Genomic DNA, 24,143 nt, shown 5'->3' on the forward strand with positions numbered 1-24,143 from the left:
TATATAATTTCCCTTCAGGGACTCCATTCAGATAACGAACTGGCCACCTCCCTGAACGCTCAGAAAATAAGTTTTCATTTTTAAGCTTCAATATCTGAAGTGAATTTTCTCAGCTCACCACCATCTGTAACTCAGTCCTAGGGAATCTGACACAATTTCCAATTCTCTTTGAGCACCAGAGAATAAGGTGGTACACAGACACACATACGGGCAAAACATCCATATACTTAAAAAAGTTTACTGGGAAAAACTGCATTTTGAGCATGAAAGCAAGAAGATTGCTTTTCCCATAATGAATATATAACTTTTTTTGACAATTCCCCTTTTTAATGGATATATATTCATTTTATGTTATATTGAGTTTTATACAATTTCTTTTAAGCATGGTCATGTATTTTGACTATATTCTTTCTCCTTTCTTCCCCTACTAAATAAGTAAGGTAGATAAGAACAAAATGGTTACCATCAACCTGACAGTCCCCTGGGAACTTACCTTTCCCTTTTTTTTTTTTTTTTTGGTTTGATTTTTTCGAGACAGGGTTTCTCTGTGTAGCCCTGGCTGTCCTGGAACTCACTCTGTAGACCAGGCTAGCCTCGAACTCTCGAACTCAGAAATCTGCCTGCCTCTGCCTCCCAAGTGCTGGGATTAAAGGTGTGCACCACTACCGCCCAGCCCCTTTTTTTTCTTTTATTGCTAGAGCCATAGAGGTATACAAAACACCTCCTCATAGCTAAAAAGGCATGGAAGATACAGTGGATGAGAGTGTTCACTGTTTATATATATGCATATATATAATATATAATTTGTGGGGGTGCATGTTTGTGGGTGCAAATGTGTATATGGAGGCCAGAGGTTAATCTCCAGTGTCATTCATCAGGAGCTGTCAGGGTATCTCACTGTTTTGAAGCTAACCAATTTGGTTATTCTGGCTAACCTGTGAGCACCAGATATCCACCTCTCCATCACTAAGATTATCAGTGTATGCCATCATGCCCAGGTTTTTAAACTTGGGTTCTATGTATTGAACTCAGATTCTTGTGCTTGCATGCCGAGTACTTTACCAACTGAACCCTGTATGCCTCCAACTCTATGTGTGTGTTTTAGATCGGTGGCTCAAAACAGACAAGCAGTGTAGCTGGGCTGCAATGAGCAAGAGGAAGTGATTTTTGCGGCCAGAATAGAAGGGCCTAGGGCATGGATTTTAGGATTTTGTTGAAGTGTAACTTCTAGATTTTAGGATTTAATTTAAGTATAGCTAGAGTGAAAATTTCTCAGGGGCCAAGAGCTTGATGAAGTAGGGCTTGGGAAAACGGAAGGCATTCCTTCTTGATCTATAAACCAGAAAGCAAAAGGCTGACAAGTTGGAGGACCAAATGTTCAAGCACACACTATGCTGAGCACTGCTTTGTGTAGAATGTATCTGAACACCTGTCCTTCTAGAATTTTATATCTTCCCCATCCAGAAGAGCCTTGTGAAATACCGAGAAGCTGTTGACTTCTCGGTATTTCCAGAAGAGCTTCTAAGACAGTGATTCTCAATCTGTAGGTCACGACCCCTTTGGCAACCTTCTATCTCCAAAAATATTTATATTACGATGATTCACAACAGCAGGATTACAGTTATAGAGCCGCAATGAAGATAATTTTATGATTGGGGTCACCACAACATAAGGAACTATACTGAAGGGTCTCAGCATTAGATAGGTTGAGAACCACTCCTTGAAGAGGCCCAGGTTACTGTACTGAAGACATATATTTTTGAAACCTTGACTATACATACAGACCAGATAGATGTGCTTCTGATGACTTTAGCCCCAGCTACTACCAGCCACATACCCTTGCTATACAATCCACAGGGCCATGGAATACAGTACTAAGCCACCAAACCTTAGTGTTACACAGCAATAGACAAGAAAGGGAACAGTGGCCCTTGAAAGCTTGTCACACACTATCTCATATATCCTTTTCCATAACAAAAGCAACAGTAACCAGTCATACTTTCAATTCCTTTAATAAGTTGTTCTGAGGAACCAGGAAAATAACAGGCATGGGTGGATGAGTAATGCTTCTTAAGTCCTGCTCAATCAGTCATCTTCTGGTAACTGGATCTTGCTGGGATCAAAGTAGTTGGATTCCATGATGGGGAGGCCGTTGACTTCTCGGTATTTTACAAGTCTTTCAGCTTCCCGGCGGGCCCACTCTTGCATCCTAGAAGCATTAACAATTGTGAGGTGATGTGAGGGAACCTCACTAGACAACAGTTCCCCCCCTTAGCACCTTATCCCCCACCAGTACAGGGCAAGGATTCTGGCCAGAGACTCCTCCAACCTCTACCTTTGCCTCTGCCCCTTCCCATTCAACTCTTGGAAAACCCCTATACCTGTAATCAGGCAAATAAGCCACAAAGGTGGTACCAAAGACCAGGACGATGGAAAAACCAAAGAAGAAGACAGCTCGCATATTCCAGACGTCCACTACAGGGTCACTGTCATAACCATGAAAGTCAGGGTTCTGAGGAGAAGGAGAGGTCAATGAGGGCTTCCTGCTGCTCTATAAAGCTACATTCTGGCCTTGCATGACTTGGTCTCTAATCTGCCCTCTAATCTCTAACCAATCTCTTATCTCTCATTAAAATCTGCTCTCTACTTTTACGATACACGAAGTTCCTTCCTACCACAGGGCTTTGACATTTGATGCTCTCTCGGCCTAAAAAGCTATCCTTTCAAATCTAATCACCACTGAATCCATCACCATCTCCTCATCCAAGATTTTGACTTTATTTCCAAATGAATAATTGGCCTTACCTGCTTGTTTGGGAGTACTCACCCAGTCTGTTAAGCCACACCCTATTTATAAAGGTTAAAAATGTTTGATATTGGCAATTTCCTATGGGTCCACTTATTCCATAGCACCCTATATACTTAAGATTCTCAACCAGAGGTTAGTGTTGATGGAGTACTTTATCATATCCCCAATAAAGTGGAAATGGCAATAATAAACACTTAATTCTGAGTACTTCTGAAGTGGCAAGAGCCATTCTGACTCATTTAATCATATGAAGTAGGTGAATTCTTTTTTTTTAAGCTGTCTTATTACTTTTCTCACTTTACAAAGAAATTGAGGCACCAAGAGATTAAACTACTTGTCCAAGGTCAAGCAAGTGAATAATTTCCAACCCAGGATGTCTGACTCCAGAGTCTCTGCTATTCATAAAGCACAGGAATTCATTCCTGAATTCAAATATCAGCTCCACTACCTACTCAAGCTGTGATCCTGAGCTAGCAATTTTCTGTTTCAGTATCCTCATCCATGTTATTGTAACAGTTACAGTGTCCACTTCTGTAACAGTTACAGTGCCTACTTCAAAATCATGCTACTGTAGATGAGTTAATAGATACAAAGTGTCTAGCACAGCCTGGCATCGCGCACGCGTCACCTTAGAATTTAGCATTACCCTAATTATAATGTTTCTAACATGCTTTGGGTGTTGCCCACTTTTAGTGTGATTTCTGTCTACAAATAAAGCAAATCCCGGTTCGAGTCCTAGGCCGAAAATATCAAAACAACAACAAAAAAAGAGGAAAACAAGCTAGGCAAAACTGCTGAATATTTGAATATCTTGTCCACTGCGCAAGCCTCGGGCCGGAGAGTGTCCGCTTCGACACTGGTTTGCCTGTTCCAGATTGGCTCCTACCGTGTCCCGTTTTCCCCCTCCCTCTCACCTTCGCGTAGACGTTTTCGTCCTCGGGTTCTGGGTCCTCCTGCCACACCATGGTCGGTTCTCGTTGCCGCTTTCTCTCCACACCGGACGGGGCGATTACAGCCCTGGAGGATTCCCAGCGAACACGGGCAGCCGGGAGCCCACGTATAGCCGCCACTGCTGACAGGCGGCGAGCATACAAGCTTAACAGCCGAGCCGCCATGACGGCTTGTACTGCGGAGTCCGGGGCGGGGGTGGGGGGAGGGGGGTAGAGGGGAGGGGGAGGGAGACGGAAATACGATGTGCGCAGCTGCTGTCGATCCCAGCGCGATTTTTATCGCTCCGCCCTTACCTCGCTAAATAGATCCCTGGCCTAAGTTTGTTTTCAAGTGCGGCGAGGTGTGGACTCTATTTTACCTCCCACGCCGTGTCGCTATCGAATCAACTTTATCATTTCTGTGAGGCTGGGAGAGATTTGTTTTTGAGAGGTCTGTTCATTTTCTTCATAAGAAGAAAGCAGTGACATCTAGATGGCCCTGTAGGGAAAGAGGTGGAGCTTCTACTTGTCTTTCAACTTCAAAGGACAGCAAGCTTCTAAAAAGCGGGCATCACAGGGGTAGCCAATAGCTACTCTTTTTTCTGGACTCCTGGGCCGTTCTCACGGGGAATGGGGAGGTAGCATATGCTTGCCAATCAGAGAATGCCAGGGCCAGCCCATGGTGACCGGCAACCAATCGTCAAGGCCGGCCAGAGCGCGCTCCCTTAGTAGGTGGATGGTGGTCGGAGCGCCGGCTCTCTTCTCGTCGCCATTTTGTGTTGGTGACTGTGGCCGGCTGGGAGGAGGCGGCACTGAGTTTCCTTGGGAGGGCAACGCATCGGGCGCGTCTCCCCTCCCCCTTTCATCTCTTTTGCCCCCAATCTTGGACTTGGTAGTTGCATGCATTGGCTCCCGTTGAACTAACAGTTCTGAAGGAGGTGGTGGCGGGCGGAGGTGATGCCTGGGAGCCCTCCCTTGACAGCCCGGGCCGAGAAGGTGAGCGTCGTTGCGGGTCGTGGGGATCGAGGTAAAGGAGCTGGGCGCGTGGGAGGGGGAGAGGGCTGGTGTGCATAGAAGAGGCGCGGGGACGGACCTTACACTCGGAGTTCGCACAGAGCTGAGGGATGCCCACACAGCCTGCACCTGAGACGGGGTATGGTCCCCCCCCACCCTAGCTTTTTCTTATGAAAGCAAAAGCGCGTGCGCGATTAGGACGCGGGATGGGTGCACGCGGGTTGGGGGAAGGGAGGGACAGATGGGAGTGGGGTACTGTGACTTACTGTATTTGCCCACCGAACTTTTAGCTTTTGGAACGAGCGTGTTTGCGACTTTGCGGGGGTGTTCTCAGAGCAGGGGTGTGCTGACTGCCCTGTGTTTCTTAACTATCCTCAGAGAAATACTCTGGCTGCGGCCTCTATTCATTTATGTGCTGGGGATGGGGGTGGCGAGCGCGGAGAAAGAAAGTGACTATGATTTTTCTCCTTGGGGTGTGTATCTTACCTCTGATCCTTATCAGGAAGCAGTCTGGTTACTGATCGACCCCAACATAGGTAGTTTGGGGCTGGGGTGCAGAGAATATATCTCCGGCTTTTCTTTCTTCTTTTGGGAGTTGTGTCTGTGACACTGACGTCTATGTTAAAAGGGAAATCCGTTTGATTGTGTCTCTTATAGGTATCCTGTGATCTTGGTCCTTGGTTGTTTGGGACCTTGTCTGTAACTTTGTTTTTTCTCTATGCTGTGTGTTCGACAATGTTACACTCATTCTTTTGCCATTGAGTATTTTGTGTCAGGTTCTCAGCCTCTGGGGTTCCTGCTTATGATTCTTTTCCCCATCTGGGAGAAGTTAACTGGTCCAGTGGCTTGAGGTGGAAGAGAAAATAGGTGCTTGTGTACTTAGAGGAAAGGTGTGGCGGCAACCTACCGTTGTACCGGAACTTTACTTGGTTCCTGTACAGTGGGTAGCAGCTAAAGATTCAGGGATAATTCTGATCTCTGGTTGGGTCACATCACTCTCAGGTCTTGTAATTCTCATGGCAGTCCCAAAAGTTGGATGAAGTAGCTGCTCCCTTTCACTCAGTACAACAAGATGTTTCGGAACCACTTGGGAAAGAGGCCCCTTTTGCCTCTGGAAAGCTTAGCTTAAGATCTCTGGGGAGAGAGCCACATGGGGACCTGGCTGCACATTAGTACTGAACTACTTGTTGTGTTGAGGACCAGAGCTGTGTTGGCCAAAAGTCCAGGGAGGTGGCAGTTGTCTTGTTGCCAAGTTAGCCGCCCCCCACAAGCTTTTCAGGGTTTCTGACTGCCTTGTCGGGTATAGTTGGCATCTTGTTGGGAGGTTGAAATAATACCTTGGCCCATGGGAAGGAGGCAGCCATTCCTTCTGTTGGGAAGTCTTTTGCTACTGTTTTGTCTTTTGATTTTTTTTTTTAGATCTATTTTATTTATGTGAGTACACTGTAGCTGTCTTCAGACACACACCAGAAGAGGTCATCAGATCCCATTCCAGATGGTTGTAAGCCACCATGTGGTTGCTGGGAATTGAACTCAGGACCTCTGGAAGAGCAGTCAGTGCTCTTAACCGCTGAGCCATCTCTCCAGCCTGTCTTTTGGTGTTTTTGCTAGTTGTTTTTGTGATGCTGGGGATGGGACCTCAGGGCCTTGAACATGCTGAGCAAATGTCCTACCCCTCAGCTATACTCCATCCAATTATTGTGAAAGTCTTATTTCTGTGACTAATGTGCCTAATCTAGGCAAATCATTCAGCACTTGGCTTTCCCTTCCCAGTAACCAGCCATGGGCTTACATTTGTCTACCAGTCTAAGAATGCAAAGCCTTGGTCATATAGCCAGTGGTTGCACCAAATCTCTATGAGAAATCTTTGTTTGATGAGGGCTTTGCTGTTTTCTAGGATAGTGGAGTCTTGCCTCATGCTTGAAAGGAGAGGGGAGGGGAGGGGAGGGGAGGGGAGGGGAGGGGAGGGGAGGGGAGAGGGCCAAGCAGGGGCTGTCTTCCTGAACTGCTGCACAGGAGCAGAAGGAAGTGGAAAACAATGTCCCTGAGCTACAGGACAATAGGGAATCTTGGCAGTGCCCATCTCCTCAAGGAGGCCCTCTCTGCTCCAACTGCCTTGACTTCTTTCTTCCTTCCATTCTCTGCAGAGTCTCTGCAGGAGGTGTCACCCAGACTGGCAGATCATGCTGGCAGCAGCAGAGGTGGCTGAGAAGTGAAAGGAGCCAGCTACTGAGGAGGGGCTCCAGCAGCTCCTAAAGATCCTATCAGGACATGGAGTATGAAAGACGGTGAGTTATCTTCTCCCTTCCCTCCCAAACACTATAGGTATATTCCCATGTGAGCAGTGATGATCTAGGATGATGCTGAAGGGCGCTTCTAGGCAGAAGAAACAACACAGCAAAGTGGACTCTTCAGCACATGTGTATCTATGCTCTGAGAATGCAGAGGTGAATGAGACATAATGACTATAGGTCTCCCCTGTAAGAGACTGTCTTGCTATATACAGTGTTACATTGAAGACCACATAGTTTCCAGGTGATTACCAAACAGCCTGATGTGTACCATGACTGGATGTGAGGGTGGCTTTTTGTTAGTATGGGTGTGGGGCCAGAGAGTGGTCCCAGGTGTCTACCTCAGTTGCTCCTCCATCTTATTTTTTTAAAGATTTATTTATTTATTTAATGTATAAGCGTACACTATTGCTGTCTTCAGACACACCAGAAAAGGGCATCAGATCTCATTATAGATGGTTGTGAGCCACCATGTGGTTGCTGGGAATTGAACTCAGGACCTTTGGGAAGAACAGTCAGTGCTCTTAACCACTGAGCCATCTCTCCAGCCTCCATCTTATTTTTTTGAGACTGGATCTTTCATTGAATCAGGAGTTCACAGACTTACCTATACTGACCCAAGCCTAAGGGAGCCTCTTTTCTCGACCTCCTCAGCACTGGGATTACAGACGTGTGCCACACCTGGTGTTTTTACATGGGTGCTGGGTAATCAAGCTTGTGCCCTCACATACCACAAGCAGTTTACTGATTGAGGCATCTTCCAGGCCTGTTTTTGTCTTGAGACAGTTTTTCTTTGTAGTCCATACTGGCCAACTTGGGGTTCTGCTGCCTCAGTTTCCTAAGAGCTGGGGTGACAGGTGTGTTCTACCACACCCAGTTCATACAAAGTGCCTTGTTTTTGTTTTGAGATAGATCTTGTGCTGTTATCTAAGTTGGTCTCAAAATCCTGGGCTTCATTTTCCTCAGTAGCTGGGAAAACAGGTTGCGACATCTCATGGTATGTAGAGTTTTGTTTTGCTCTTCAGCACTAATACCAAAAACCAGTTAGCACACTTGGTAAAATTTAGGTATTTTGAGTGTAAGATCCTTTGGCACTTTGCTAGATTTCCTGGCCCAGGTGATTCTGAAGTAAGTGACTTGTCTACCATATTTTAAGAGAGCCCAGGAAGGCAAGCCAAACTCTTACAGAAAAGTCTTAATAAATTTGCTGGACATGGTAGTGCATACCTGCAATCCTGAGAGGTGGAAACAGAAGGATCAGGAATTCAAAATCAACTTGTGCTACTTGAGATCCTGTCTTGAAAAAAAGTCAATACATTTATGAAACATTGGAGAGAAAGCCAGTTTGGAAATGCTCCAAGATGAGGTACTAGGGGTTGAACCTAGGGTCTTGCACTACTCAAGCAAGTGCTGTACCTTGTAAGCAAGTGCTGTGCTATTTTATACCTTTACATTTTATTCTGAGATAGACTCCAAATTTTCCAAGTTGTCATTGTACTCAATCAATCTGTAGCCCAGACCAGATTTGCTGGCATGACCTTATAACTGTCCTATGTCAGTCTCTGGAGTATCTAGGCTTACAGGCCTATCTATACCACTAGATCCAGATTATAAATGCCATTTTACTTAATGTGTACGAATGTTTGGTTGCATGAATGTCTTTGCATCATACAAGTTACTGGTATCTACCATTGGATCCCCTGGAACTGGACTTATGGGTAGTTTTGAGTAAGCTACCATGTAGGTGCTGGAAATCAAACCTGTTCTCTGGAAGAGTAGTCAAGTGCTCGTAACTGCTGAGCCATCTCTCCAACCATATTTACTTATTTTGGAAATGAGGTTTCACTATGTAGTCTATGTCTGCCTGGAAATCATTGCAACTCTTCCACCCTGCCTCAGCCTTCCAGGTATGGAACTAGCATATGCTACGAAGGCTGGCATTGACCTCCTTTTAAAACTGTCTTTTTAAAGGCAGTTAGTGACTGGATATATACTCAGTGGTAGAACTCTTACTTAGCATGTGTGAAGTGTTAGGTTTGATATAGTACTACTCCCTTATGGAAAGACTGATTTGATTGTAGACCATAATCACTACAGGTAATGTGTGATTGGGCTTCAAGTAGTTATGCTGTGGAATTTGTTGTCAAATAAAGACATTGGTGCTTGTTTGTTTGTTTGTTTGTTGAGGTTTTTGTTTGTTTTTAAATGACAAATGCTAGGTTTAAGTTAATCACACTTTCCAGTTCTACAAAGGTCTCATCACAGGTCATCAGAAGGCCTCCTCTTACCATGTTTATTTTTTTCCATTTAGTCCCAGTTCCCACCTCTGTAGGCAGCTCTGTTATGCTGTATCATTTGTATCATTTTAAATAGTGTCTCAAGCATCTGTTTTCAGTTCTCATAAACAACAAAGTACTACAGTCTTTCTTTTGCTTCCTGAACCCTGTATTACTCAGCACTGCATATTTTGGGTGTCTCTATTGCCATTTGAATATTAGTGTTTCAACTGTTGCCAAGGGCACCATGAGCTATGTCTGTTATGTTTTACTAATAGTGTGTGACTACCAAGAATAGGTAATGTTATTTTTGTTATTGTTGAGACAGGATCTCACACTATAATCATGCTGGCCTGAAACTCACCATAGCCCATACTGACCTGAGTCTTGTGGCGATTTTCCTGCTTCAGCCTCCTCATTACCTGTTTTTAACAAGTCCTTAACTTCCTTGCCTCCTTGCCCTTTTTTTTTTTCTTTTTGAGATATTCTCACTATGATCCTCTCAAGGTCATGGAACTTGTTATGTAGACCAGGCTGGCCTCGAACTCACAGACATCTATCTCTCAAGTGTTGAGATTAAAGGCATGTGCCTCCATGGCCAGCTCTTCCTGTATTTATGTTTTTAGAATCTTTTCTTTTTCCTATCCGGAATCACGCAGAGTTTTCACCATATAGTCTTACCTTTTGCATTCACATCTTTAGTTCACTTGGAGTCCAGTTTTGAATATGGTGTAAGAGAGGTTTTAGGTTTTTCCCTTCTCATAGTGGGCAGTTTGCTGAGTACCATCTCCTAAGTAGTAGTTCATTCTTGCTCAAGTTCCTTCCTTTATTTAGTCTTATACTATAACCTTACTATTTTCATTACTGTGGATTAATACATGGTCTTAAGAGCTCCCTCTTTGTTCTTTTTGTTTTTGTTTTGTTTTTTGGTTTTTCAAGACAGGGTTTCTCTGTATAGCCCAGGCTGTCCTGGAACTCACTCTGTAGACCAGGCTGGCCTCGAACTCAGAAATCCGCCTGCCTCTGCCTTCCGAGTGCTAGGATTTCCCTCTTTGTTCTTGTTTTTTAAAGTTGATGTAACCATTTATGGAGATTAATTACATGTAGCAATGAATCAAGGCGCTTAGTAGGACAGCATTTGCTTAGTTGTGTGAGCCCTAGGTTTTAAAAAAAGAAAAAGAACCAAGTCTCTCAAAACAAGACTTTTGATTGAAATTACATCCAATTTCTGAATTTGGTGAGGGTAAAATTATCATCTTTGTAAATAGTCATCTTTTTCTAAGAACTGTAATGAAGCAAATTTAAATGGCATAAAAATCTACCTGTTTAATATCCTACTGTATGAAAGTACAATTCCCTAGGAAACTAGAGAGATAGATGGCTTAGCTTTTAAGAGCACTTGATGTTCTTTCAGTTCCCAGCATCCATGTCCAATGAGTGCTCTTTATCTCACAGCTATCTTTCCAACCCCCAATTTATTTATTTTTGTTTCTTTGTATGTATGTATGTGAGTGTAAATGTACCCATGTCAGCCTATGTGTATACATGTGAGGGACTATGCATGTGTATGCACATATTTATAGGTCAGAGGACAGCCTTAAGTACCATACTTGAGTACTTTCCACCTTTTGTTTAAGGTCTCTCATTGACCTGGAACTTCACCAAGTAGGCTAGCTTACTACCATTGCTTACCATTGAGTAAGTTCCAGGGAGATCCACCTATCTCCTCTAGGCTTACCATCACTGGATTACAAGCACACACTACTACACCTGACTTTTTATCTGGATTCTGAGATCTGAACTCGGGTCCTTATGCTTTAGAGGCAAGAGCTTTCCTGACAGAACCATCTCTTAAGCCATATATACATGGATTTTTTTTTTGAGACAGAGTTTCTTGGTGTAATAATAGACCTGTCTGACCTGGAACTGACTTTGTAGAGCAAGCTCACCTCAAACTCGGAGGTCTTGCCTGCCTCTGCTTCCTGAGTGCTGGGATTAAAAGTATATACCACCACATCTGGCTCACACATGGCATTTTTATAATTAAGGATATTAGGTGTGGTAGCACATGGCCTTGTAATATGTCGCCCTCAGGAGATGGAAACAGGATGAGTAGGTGTTCAAGTTACTACATAGTGAGTTCCAAGGCTGTTGAAGACCCTGCTTCCTATAGAACAGAACAAGGCAAAAGAGTATTGAAGGCTGACTGTGGGTGTGGCTTACGTAGAATGTATGCTTAGCATACATTCTGGGTTCCATCACCAGTAAAATGTGGAGGGAAGCAGGGGAGAGAGATGAGAGTAGTGGGTGTCAAATGCAGTAAATAGACCACTGTTCCTAGTCTTAAAGGGACATGTTCAAAATACCTCCATTTTTTTTTCCTTTTCTTTGCTTTAAAACAAATTAAGACAAGGTCTCACCATATCATTCTTGGCTGATCTGGAACTCACTATATAGGCCAGGCTGCCCTTGAACACATAAAAATCTGCCTGCCTTTGTTTCTCAAGTGCTGGAATTAAAGATGTGTGCCGCCTTGCCCAGTCAGAATTTCTCTATTGAGTATGATATATACAGGAATTTCTGAAATACAGCTTTTAATAAGTCAAGAAAACTTTGGGCTTGAAGTGAATCCTATTATCCCACTGTCTAGATGTTGAGGCAGGAGCATCCTGAGTTTGAGAACAGTTTGGGCTATGTTGTAAGACCTGTCTCAAGAGAATCAACTAAACAGAATTTTGCAGTACGTTGAGCTAGCTCAATATACATATTAGCTCATATACATTTCAGTCTTATTTAATCTGAAATATTCAGTGTTTGTCTTCCATCTTCTTAATGTTTATTAGCATATACTTTATATAACAATGGGCTTCATGGACTTTTATCTTTCATAGTCACTCCTCTTGTCCCCTTCCTACTCTATTTCTGCTAATCGCCTACCTTTTCTCAACTGTACTGTCTTCTATTTTCACATATTTTTAAAAAGTACATTTATTTATTTGAGGGGGGCATAAGTGTGTGGAGGTCAGAGACTCAGTTCTTCCCCCCAGTACTCATTAGGGTTGTTTACAGGAGCATTGGCACCTTGCCAGTCACTATATCACTGAAAAAACAATTAACTGCCTATAACCTTCATGGAGGGATGGGGACCCGTGAGTTCTTCCACTCTTGTAACAGGGTGTGATGGGCCCAATCATAAAGAGATGTTGCTCAAGTGATCACAGCTGTGAGTTAAAAAAATGCAACAGCAATGTCATTCCCTGCTCCCCCCCAACCCACACACACCTTCCTCTATCTAGTATTGTTTTGTTTTTTGAGACAGGGTCTCTCTTTTTAACTTTGGCTATTCTTGGAACTTACAGATATCCACCCACCTCTGCCTCCAGAATGCCCACCTGGACTGGTTTTTTTATTCTTAAAATAATTATTGTGTGTATTCATTGTTATGGTACTGTTACATAAGGGCATTTTAACACAGGCATATGATATATGTTGGACATATTCTCTGCCCTCCCCCTTTTTCACCTTTTGTATTAGTCTATTTTATTCTCTTAGAAAGTTTTGCTTTGACTTTCTTGTTAAATACTTACATGATTTTATGTATCTATATAAAATATAGGAACCACAGAAAGCGTGATGTCTATCATTCTGAAATTGGCTTGATTCACTTAATATGACTATACCCAGTTGCATCCATCTTTTTGTTTGTTTGTTTGTTTTTGTTTTTCGAGACAGGGTTTCTCTGTGTAGCCCTGGCTGTCCTGGAACTCACTCTGTAGACCAGGCTGGCTTCGAACTCAGAAATCCGCCTGCCTCTGTCTCCCAAGTGCTGAGATTAAAGGTGTGTGCCACTACCGACCGGCTGCATCCATCTTTTGAAAAAGGACTAATTTCATTCTTTGTGGCTGGATAAAAATGTCATGTTTATATAGCACAAATTCCTTACTCATTTCTTTGTTGTTGGATACCTAGGTTGGTTTCATAAGTTAGCTGTTATGAGGGAGAGGGGGAAGAGATGGGGTTAGGGGATAACATCTGAAATGTAAATAAAATATATAATAATAATAATAAAGTTAGCTGTTGTGAATGGTCTGTAATAAACATTGATGTATAAGTGTCTCTGTGATTTGTTGGCTTGGAGTCCTTCAGGTAAATATGTAGCAACGATTAAGCTGGACCTCAGGAGAGATCTATTTGTAGTTTTGTTAGGAGCCTCCATACAGAGTTACATTGTAGCTGAACTAGTTTACATTCCCGGACACAATCTAGGAAGGCTTCCTGTTGTCCATGTTGTCACCAGCATTGTTGTTATTTTAAAACTGCTAAGTTTAGTTAGTAATTGTATTAGTTTGTTTATTTGTATCTGTGTTGTGTTTATCTGGCATTGGGTCAAGGTAGCCTCATGGTATAAATTAGACATCCTTTGCTATTTTTGCAGAAGCTTGTAGAAAAATTACTGTTATGGTAGTGCATGCCTTTAATCCTAGCACTTCTGAGGCAGAGGCAGGCAGGTAGATCTCTGAATTCAAGGCCAGCCTGGTCTACATAGCAAATTCCAGGCCAGCCCCAGTTAGATGATAAGATCTTGTCTTTAAAAAAAAGTTGCGGGGCCATAGAGATGGCTGGTGTACTGGCTGCTCTCTGGGAGGATCGACATTCAATAACTCACAACACTCTGGGATTTGACATGCTCACCCAGACACGAATGCAGACAAAAAACACCAATGCACAGAAAATAAAATTAAATAAATTATTTTTTAAAAGTTAGTCTAACCTTAAAACTTAGTAGAACTTACTTTCAAAGGCATCTGTGGTCCTTATTTGTTTTTGCAGTTCTGGGGAGAGAACCTGGAGAGCTCTACCACTTACTCTGCTCTAGCCTTTGGTGCATGTTTACATGTGTACATGTGCAATTGTATGTGCAGATACATATGTGTGCACATATAAGCTAGAGGTCAACTGTGAACATTGTTTCTCAGGAACCCCCCTACCATGTTTTTCTTAATATTTTCTTAATAATATGTGCCTACGCGCGCATGTGCCATGACACACAGGTGAAGGTCCAGAAACAACTTGCAGGAATCTATTCTCTCCTACCACATGGATTCTGGAGATTGAACTCAGGGTGTCCGGCTTGGTGGCAGGTGCATTTTATTTTTTGGTTGATTATTGTTGGTTGGTTGGTTTGTTCATTTGTTGAGGCAGGCCTCTCTCCACATAGCTCTGGCTGTCTTGGAACTCACTAGGTAGACCAGGTTGGCCTCAACTCCCAGATGGACCTGCCTCTGCCACCACACCCAGTGAGTAGCAATGGGATCTAGGGATCCTCCTCTATCTGCCTCCCCTGCCTGGCTTCTTAAATTGGTGTTGGACATCAAACACAGGTCCATCATGCTTACTCAGCAAGCACTTTACTGACTGGGCTCTTTCCTCAAATACACACATCATAGGCATGCACCATGCCCGGCTGATTGTTTGTTTTTTCAGTATTTTATTATGAAAAATTAAGCATGTAACAAGTTGAAAGAATTTTGCAGTCGGTACCTCTCTATCAACTAGGTTCTGTCATTTGTCACACTGACTCATCACATGCCTAGTTCCAAGTTCACTTTTTTACATGTAGCTATTTATAACTTTGACAAAGTCATATAAACCCATTGGGGTTTATTGTTGTGCTGCTTTGATTTTCATTTTACAACTTCTGGGTTTGGTCTCTTTTTCAAAAATAGTTAATGTGTATCAGTGTTTTAGCTGCATCCATGTCTTTCCACCATGTATGTTGCCTGGTACCTGCAGAGGCTAGAAGTGGGCATAAGATCCCCTGGAACTGGAGTTACAAATGGTTATTACCCTCCATGAAGTAGGTCCTCTAAAATGGCAGCAAGTGCTATTAACTGCTCAGCCATTTCTTTAGCTCTCAAGGATTTGAGATGTTATTATTTTTTCTTTGCTTTTGTTTTTTGAAGCAGAGTCTCTCTATATAGCTGTGGTTGTCCTGGTCTCTATGTAGACCACCCTTACAGAGACCTGCCTGCCTTTGTCTTCAAAGTTCCAGGACTAAAGGTGTGTTCCACCACCACCTGGCAAACAGACTTTTTAAAATCTTCTGTGTTAAAAATGTCCTGGCTTGGGACTAGCCGAGGAACCATTGACAGTTAATGGCTTCTTGGGAAGGGAGAGTCTGTTTTCTATAAAGATATGGCCTCTGATAGGTTGACCACTCTCCTCCAGTGGATGGCCCCGCACCTGTAAGTATATAGGCAGTACAAGTTGGAATCAGTGGGCTATTTAAACAACAAAGCAAGAGGCATGAAATTGGGAGGGGTTATGTGGATCTGGGAGGAGTTAGAGAGAAGTGAATATGATCAAAGTGTGTTGTATGTATGTATGTACGTATGTATGAAATTATCTTTTTAAAAACCACAAAAGTATTGTATTAGCAAAAGGCTCTGCCACAGTTCTTCCTTATAGAAGGCCAGGTATGATGGCATATACCTTTAGTTCTAGCACTTAGGAGGCAGAGGTAGGTAAATCTCTGAGTTTGATGCCAGCCTGGTGGGCATAGTGAATTCCAGGTCAGGTAAGACCCTGTCTCAAAAGAAGGAAAACAAAGGAAGTGGTGAGTGGGGGAGGGTAGAAACATTCCAAATAGGATAGATATTTCATCTCACGAGGAAACAGCTTAATTCTTCTCTTGAGTGTGATGTGGTTTTAGTGACTTTTCTCTAAAGTAAATGGTAGGGTCTGGAGAAAAGAAAAATAAAATTTTTTTTTTTGAGATAGAGTCTCTAGCCCAGGATGACCTCAAACTCCCTATGTAGCCAAGGATCATCTTCTGGTGGTCTGCCTCTCGATTGCTGAGCTTAGAGGCAAGTACCACCCTGCCTGCTTCTTACGCAGGGATCAAACTGAGGGCTTCATACATGTATACTCTATCAACTGAGCTACATTCCCTAGCCCCTGAAAATGTATGTGGGTAAGAAAAATGAAAAGACAAACCCCAAACTTTTAAGTCTGATTGAAAGATCACATCAAACAAAGTCACTACCATTCTTAAAAAGAGAAAAATAACTATAAAGAGAAATTTCTATATATTAAAAATGTTTCATAGGCTTGGTGTTGGTGGTGGTACATGATGCCTTGAATACCAGCACTTGGGAGGCAGAGGCAGAAAGAGCTCTGAGTTTGAGGCCAGCTATGGGGACACAGAGAAACCTTGTCTCAAAAAAAACAAAACCAAACAAAAGAACCTTTCACAGACCAGAGACGACTTTGACATCCCTTCAAGCAAGACGTGCTTCAGATGTCTCAATGATTAAGAACACTTCCTGCTTTTCCAGAGATCCTGAGTTCAGTTTCTAGCACCCATGTTGGGTGGCTCGGAACCACCTTTAATACCAGCTACAGGAAAATCTGATGCTTCTGGCCTCTGCCAGCAACTACACTCACATGTACATGTGCATGCACACACACTTTAAAACTATTACTAAAAATAAATTTTACAAGATGACATATTGGTATAAGAAAATTGGTGAAATCCCAGTAAAACCTGTTATTTAGTTGACTTAGGGCCATGGTTCTCTGAGTATTAGGGGAAACTGGGCAGAGGGATCTAAGGGGTTCTTTTATCTTTGAATTTTCCTGTAAATCAAAACAGACTTCAAAATAAGTTTAACTTTATCAAGATTAGAAACTTCCAGATCAATGGACATTTAAGATGAAAAGAAACTCCCCAGAATGGGAGAACATATCTATGTGTATCTGGTAAGGGATTCTTATCTAGAATATGTGAAGTACTTTTATAGCAAGAAAACAAAATATCCCAACTCAAAAGTGGTAAGGGCTAAGCCACTGAGCTATGTCCTCAGACCTTTAGTTATTAAATTCCCAGGGTTGGCCTTAAATTTGTGATCCTCCTGTTTTAGCATTCTTTTTTTGGGGGGGGGGATTTTTTGTTTGTTTGTTTTGGAGACAAGGTTTCTCTGTGTAGCCCTGGCTGTCCTGGAACTTACTCTGTAGACCAGGCTGGCCTCAAACTCAGAAATCCACCTGCCTCTGCCTCCCAAGTGCTGGGATTAAAGGCGTGTGCCACCACTGCCCGGCCTGTTTTAGCTTTTTGTTTTGTTTTGTTTTGTTTTGTTTTTTGTTTTTTTTTTCGAGACAGGGTTTCTCTGTGTAGCCCTGGCTGTCCTGGAACTCACTCTGTACACCAGGCTAGCCTCGAACAAAGAAATCCGCCTGCCTCTGCCTCCCTGTTTTAGCATTCTTGAATGCTATGATTATAGGTATGAATCACGGGGTTTTCTTTCTCTTATATTTATTTACTTGTTTGTTTGTATTTTTTGTTATTTGAGCATTTCTATCTGTCTGCCTCAGCCTCCTTCCTGAGTCTTGAGATTACAGCTTGTACTACCACTCCCAGTTTGCTTGCTTGCACTAGTTCATTTTCTTTATTTCCAGTGCTGGGCACAGGACTTAGGCCTTTGTGCCAGCTAGTCACCATAGGGCTCCACGTATAGCTCTTTGTATTGTTTGTTTTTAAACATAACTCTTGGTTTGTGGGTAATCTTAAATATTTTATTTTTATATAGTTCAATTAAATGATCTTTTTTCTATGCCTTGGGATTTGGGTTATTACTTTTTCTCATTTAAGGGTAGGGCTGAGGGTCTAGCTCAGCGGGTGGAACATATATAAGATTATGAAGAATTTCTTTTTCTGATTTGAAGCCAGGGCTTTGTACATAGATCCATGGTGCATGCTCTACTATGGAGCTTTAGCTCTAGTCATTTGTTTGCTACTGGTATAAGGTAGTCAGAGGACATCTTTCTGGCATTGGTTCTATCCATCTTCCTTCTTGTAGATTCTGGGAATTGAACTCATATTCTTAGGCTTACATTAGTGGGCAGTAAGCACCTTTACCTGCTAAGCCATCTCTCCCTTACTCCACCTCACCCCCTGTATTTTTTTTTTTAACATAGCCCAAGCTGGCATCAGAATTAGGATTCTCCTGCTTTAACCTCCTGGAGGCTGGGATTATAGGCATGTGACATTACATCTGGCCCTTGAACTTTTTTTTCTATTATGGTTTAATTTCTTCCATTTACATCTTTGATCCAAGCTGGCATGGTAGTCCATGCTCATAATCCCAGAGCCTAAGAGGTATAAAAAGGACCCTGAGTTTCAAATCTAGTCTTGGCTACATAGTGAATTCAAGGTCCTCCTGAGATAAATACCAAAAAATTGTCTCGAGAAAAAGTGAATAATCAGGTTGTGGTGGCTCATGCCTTTAATCCCAGCACTCAGGAGGTAGAGGCAGTCAGATCTCTGAGATCAAGGCCAGCCTGGTCTACAGAGTGAGTTCTACGACAGCCAGGGCTACACACAGAAGTCCCGTCTCAAAAAAAGAAAACCCCAAAACAAACCAAAAAAAGGTAAATAAAGATTTCTTTTCATTTCTGTGTATATGTTTGCATGTGTCCATACAGATCCCAAAAAAGCTGAAATTATAGGCTATTGTGAGCAACTGTGTGGGTGATGGGAATCAAACCAGGGTCCTGTGGAAGAGCAGTCAGTGCTCTTAACTGCTGAACCATCTCTTTAGTCCAATGTTTAATCTTTTAGATCTAATCATAGGTAGTTGTATTCCTGTTTTCCAAACAATGGTTATTTGAATATAAGCAAATATGTATTTTATATATTAATTTTATAGCCAGAATCTTTATTAAATTTATTTGTATATGTCTTTGTGAATATATGCTTACATGTGTGTATGTATCCCTGGAAGCCAGAAGTGGCTATCACATCCACTAGAGTCGGATTTACTTGTGGCTGTGAGCTGACTGACATGGATGCAGGGAATCAAACTTGAGTCCTCTAAAAGAGCAGAAAGTACTCTTAACCTCTGAGGCATCTCTCTAGCCCCTGATTTTTTTTTTAATCATCAGCATCACTGTTAGTATTTGGGGGGTACTGAAGTTAGAACTCAAACATTGAATTTATTGTCATTGAACTATATACCTTCAGCTCCTGATTTATTACTTATATCTTTTCTTTTCACATGATTCATTTAGCTTTGCAGGGTTGTTCTCGTTGGCCACAAATAATGATGGTTTTTACCTTTACAGGTTTTTTGTTTGCTTGTTTTGGTTTTGGTTTTTGGCTTTTCAAGACAGTTTTTCTTGTTGCACTGGTCATCCTAGGACTCACCTTTACAGTTCTTGATGCCTTTTCTTCCTTCCCTGTGCAGAATAATCTAGTCTAAGAGTGGTGTCAATAACAGACATTCTAATGTATTACTGTTTATGAGTGCAATCTTGTTGCATTCTTCTAATGGGCCTGATTCTTCTTGCTTGACCATGTTTTTTTTTTTTTTTTTTTTTTTTTTTTTTTTTTTTTGGTTTTTCGAGACAGGGTTTCTCTGTGTAGCCCTGGCTGTCCTGGAACTCCCTCTGTAGACCAGGCTGGCCTCGAACTCAGAAATCCGCCTGCCTCTGCCTCCCAAGTGCTGGGATTAAAGGCATGCGCCACCACTGCCCGGCGACCATGTTCTTTTTTACATCTTTATTTTTTTTCTCCAATACTAGGCTCTTGTAAGTGGTCTGCCACTGAGCTAAACAGCCATAGCAGTGTAGTTCCTTTTTAAATGAACTTGTATTGGTTCTTTTTTTAAATACTTGGTTTGTTTGTTTGTTTTTAAAAACAGGGTCTCATATAACCTTGAATTCACTTTGTACCTTGGCTAGCCTTGAGTTCCTGATCTTCCTGCCTCCACCTCTCAAGTGCTGTGATAATAGGTATGCACTCTGCTATACCTGCTGTAAGACACTTGATTACCATCACCCACTGACTCCTGTGTACTATATTAAGCTTTGAGGAATAAGGTAGTGAGTCCAGCAGGCATGTTCTATCATTTCCTAGAACTCACCTTTAAGTAATTTAAGTTTTTTTGCAACGTGGGAAAAAGCACCCAGTACCTTCCCATGAAGGGCCTGTGCACCACCACTCTACTACATCTAGAAGCCCAGTTTTCTTTAGATGTGTGTGGTGGGGGAGTCTCACTATGACCTCTTGTCTCAGCACCTTCTCAGCACCTTGAAAAACTGAGACTACAGACCTAGTAATTTTTCCCAGTCTGAGATGGAAACCAGCAATTTTCCTATATTAGGCAAGCACTCTACTACTGAGCTATATCCATAAGATTAAAAGATTGCTATCTTTTAACTCATCAAAGATTTACAAATTAAATCAACTTTGAAGTAATCATTTTATAGTTAACAGAGAATTTTTTAATTTTAATTATGTGTATGTATCTCTGTGTGGTATGTGCATATGAATACAGAAGCCAGAAGACGACCTTGGAGTTGGATTTATAGGCAGTTATGAGCTGCCTAGTCTGAGTGCCAAGAACTCAGATCCTTTACAAGAGCTCCACAGTTGGAGACATTTTAACTGAAGAGCTGTCAGTTCTAGCAAGATAGATGTACAGTATGTAGAGTGGTGTGCATAGGGCAGACAGAGATCTGCAGAGACCTTACCCGGTAGGCTTGGTGGGATCTTGATGAATATTTGGGTGTTTTATGTGGTTATTTAGGTGAAATTACTAAAGCAAATGACATGGTTAGGTTGATTAATTTTAATGTAGAGAGTACTCATGTTTGGGATTTTGGGTGCAGAGACATAGCCTAGGTAGAGGTGAAGAATTCAGTCAGGAAACTACACCTGATGTACATGTGAACCAGGCGCTTAGGAAGGAGTGGAGATAAGTACTTGGCTTTAAGAGCCTGTGGTAGTTGGCCCATCTAGTGAAGCGAGACTTTTCAGAGTCCTAGTCTGGGGAGTGGGACTTTTGGAAAAGATGGTATTCTAATTCCCATCCTTCTTCTAGAGGTGGTCGTGGTGACAGGACTGGCCGCTATGGAGCCACTGATCGCTCACAGGATGATGGTGGAGAGAATCGTAGCCGGGACCATGATTATAGAGACATGGACTACCGTTCATACCCACGAGAGTATGGCAGTCAGGAGGGCAAGCATGAGTATGACGACTCATCTGAAGAGCAAAGTGCAGAGGTGAGGGCAAGGTCAGGCCTTGGGGACAATGCTCCTGAAAGGCCTGTGTGTCTGGCTGCAGCACCAGGTGTAGGCAGTGCTCTGCTCCTGTGCCTTTGGACTACTCGGTTGCTTTGCGTCACCTAGGGGAGGGTCTGTCCCTGCTCCCTTCTCTGAGGGCTCTTCTCCTGAGTTGGGTCTCCCTGGCTTTCACACTGCTTGACTCTGTATTTCTCAGGGCTCCTAGCCACTACTTCTTTCCCTTCTTCCCTGTTGTTCAGTTTTGGCCTTTGGTTCACTGCAAGCTCTATACTGCCTACTCCCACCAGTTTAGGGAACTCAAAAGGATCTCTCTTCCATGGGACCCAGCATCTAGGGTTGGGAGGACAACCTGAGAACACAATTATCAACCAATCCATACAGCTCTGGGAAGCTAACACTGACTGTTTCTGGTCTTGACAAAACCTCTAGACAAAAAAGAAGGAAAGGACCTTTGGGGAAGTCAATCAGTCCCATGTAGGTAGTTATCTCTAGTCTAAAGGACAAGGTATGATGCTCACTATGTTAGAACGCACATCTGAGGGCTAGAATCACCTTTGGCTTAAGGAACTGCAGTCTGAGAGGGCCAGTCAGAGACCTAATGCAAGCATATAGGCGAATAGGATGTCTATAGGATGGAAAGGGTATACTTTTGTAAGCCCAGCCCTGAGGAGAAATTATATTTAACTATCTTTTACCCTCTGGGTATTTGGGGGATTATTTGAAGATTCCCCTGGTAAACCACTAGCTTTGTTTGGTTAGCCAGGGCTTACAGGCATCCAGGCTTCTCCATTGCCTGCTATTGAGTGGTATCTCTTAATGTCTCCATGGGTACAGTGGACCTTCTGACTGGACCATTGACAAGTGTGGAATTAAGAACTCAGTAATCACACTCTGTTGTGAAGGAAACTGATAGTGAACAGAGACTTTTCCAGGCCTGAGGACCAAGGACCAAGGGGGAGCCCATGAACTCCTGCTGGGTGCCTCTGCCCCATATCTGAAACTATTTCTAAACTGCTGGCTTGGTTCCAGGGCCCAGTCTTAAGCTGGGGTCTATAGGAAATATGTGGTTTTCAGTAGCACAGTAAACAATTGTACACATACCAGCTGAGCTGGCAAAAGAAGACATTGAAGGCCAAGTCTAGTTTGCTGACCCCAGGCTAGTTTATCGCAGGGAGGTTTAAGCAGTGTTTTTGTCGGCCTGCCTTTGGGAGTTCCTCCTCCACACCAATGCAGCCTTTCCTTGAAGGCAGCTCTTAAAAGTATCCTGTGGAACATTTGCATCCTTAAAAAGCCTGAGCCTTTAACCGGAGCCCGCCTGCCCACCCCTGGCTTTCAGAGCCTGCCTGTCTCAGAGAGCCAGCGGCCAGCCACTAGGCCCACCCAGACTGACTACCCGTCTGGTGTCTCTCATCTCATTCTGTCGGCCAGGATTCCTACGAGGCCTCCCCGGGCTCCGAGACTCAGCGTAGGCGGCAGCGGCGGCACAGGCACAGTCCCACTGGCCCGCCAGGCTTCCCCAGAGACGGCGACTATCGGGACCAGGACTATCGGACCGAGCAAGGGGAGGAGGAGGAGGAGGAGGATGAGGAGGAGGAGGAGGAGGAGGAGGAGAAGGCCAGTAACATCGTCATGCTGAGGATGCTGCCACAGGCAGCCACTGAGGATGACGTACGTGCCCCCCCAATGGCCCTGGGCAGGAGGCAAAGCAGGAGGCCAGCTGGGTCTCCTCCAGGGCCCTCAGCTTTTCTCCACCCATCCTTTGCCACCAACCACAGCACCTTTCCTCTCTTCTCCCTCACCAGCTCCTTTCCCCCAGCACTATCCATCCTCCAGGATGGCTCTACCAGTTCCTGGTCTGGAAGGGAGAAGGCAGCAGGCAGGCTGGCTTGGCCCAGGGGCAGTAGCCATGGGTGTCCAGTGCTGGTGGGTGTGAGAGAAGAACATCTCTCCTGCACATTCCATTGGCTTTCACCCTTTTTGTATATATGGATGGAGGGCCAGGCCCAGTGTTGGGTATTCTTGGTGGCAGAAACCCATGAGAGTAAGCTGTTAGGCTCCATGGGCTTTTCTGGACTTCTATATTCCTCCCCTTTTGTCAGCAGTGACCACCTGGCCACAGCTACCCATAAAGTGGCTCTTTGATAGCGTCTCTACCTGTTGGCCTTTGTGACATTCTCTGCCTTCCATCTTCCTCTCTTTACTCATTTCCTTCTCGCGCAGATGTCTTATGGCAAGCCACAGTCAACCCAAGATCATTCTAACCTAAGTAGAATTGTGACTAGCCTCCCTGATCCTTCTCTCTCTCTACCCTCAGCCCCAGTCAGTTCTCTACACAGTGCTTTCCTGGAAGCCTGCCAGCTGCCCATTTTCTAATAGTAGTGATCCCACCTAAGAAATGTGAGGGCTTCTAGAATCTGGCTGATAGCTGACATTGCCTGTAGTTTTATGGTAGGGTGGGCTACATGCCAGGCTGATTGAATCCTCGCAGAGACTCTTTCTGGAAGATGTACATTGTAAACAGTCCCATATAGCCCCAATCAGCAAAATGACTTGCTTCATGTTCCAGCAAGTGGCAGAGTAGAGTTGGGGTCTAAACCTGGACTGCTGGACTCCAGAGTCCAAGTTCTTGATATTTCCCAAGTCCTCCCTGATTGTTCAGAATCTTGATAAGATTTGTATATCTTGACTTTTCATCTTCTTGCATACCTGTGTGCATAAGATTTAATTTCTTGTCTTT

The 24,143-nt window shown here is 43.4% G+C and overlaps 2 protein-coding genes across 5 annotated transcripts in view; one reads left to right on the plus strand and one right to left on the minus strand.

Moving 5' to 3' along the window:
• Nucleotides 1-1,996: 1,996 nt before the first annotated feature.
• Ndufb11 (NADH:ubiquinone oxidoreductase subunit B11) lies at nt 1,997-4,298 on the minus strand. The gene is made up of 3 exons (XM_028776148.1): nt 3,724-4,298; nt 2,382-2,512; nt 1,997-2,209 (listed from the first exon to the last, which is right to left on the minus strand). The coding sequence occupies exons 1-3, from the start codon at nt 3,922-3,924 to the stop codon at nt 2,086-2,088; spliced, it is 456 nt and encodes a 151-aa protein (XP_028631981.1). The 5' UTR covers nt 3,925-4,298; the 3' UTR covers nt 1,997-2,085.
• Rbm10 (RNA binding motif protein 10) overlaps nt 4,187-24,143 on the plus strand; it is a 32,125-nt gene continuing 12,168 nt past the window's right edge. For 2 of the 4 annotated variants that reach the window (XM_028776143.1, XM_028776145.1), the window contains exons 1-4: nt 4,187-4,734; nt 6,900-7,040; nt 21,202-21,385; nt 22,835-23,074. In XM_028776143.1, the coding sequence (XP_028631976.1) occupies nt 7,024-7,040; nt 21,202-21,385; nt 22,835-23,074 (441 nt within the window). In that variant the 5' untranslated portion in view covers nt 4,187-4,734; nt 6,900-7,023. The remainder of the gene's footprint in view (nt 4,735-6,899; nt 7,041-21,201; nt 21,386-22,834; nt 23,075-24,143) is intronic. The other 2 variants (XM_028776146.1, XM_028776147.1) reach the window with 1 other exon arrangement.

This window comes from Grammomys surdaster, unplaced genomic scaffold, assembly GCF_004785775.1.
Source record: "Grammomys surdaster isolate TR1022 unplaced genomic scaffold, NIH_TR_1.0 265, whole genome shotgun sequence".
In the NCBI taxonomy this organism is placed as follows: Eukaryota; Metazoa; Chordata; class Mammalia; order Rodentia; family Muridae; genus Grammomys; species Grammomys surdaster.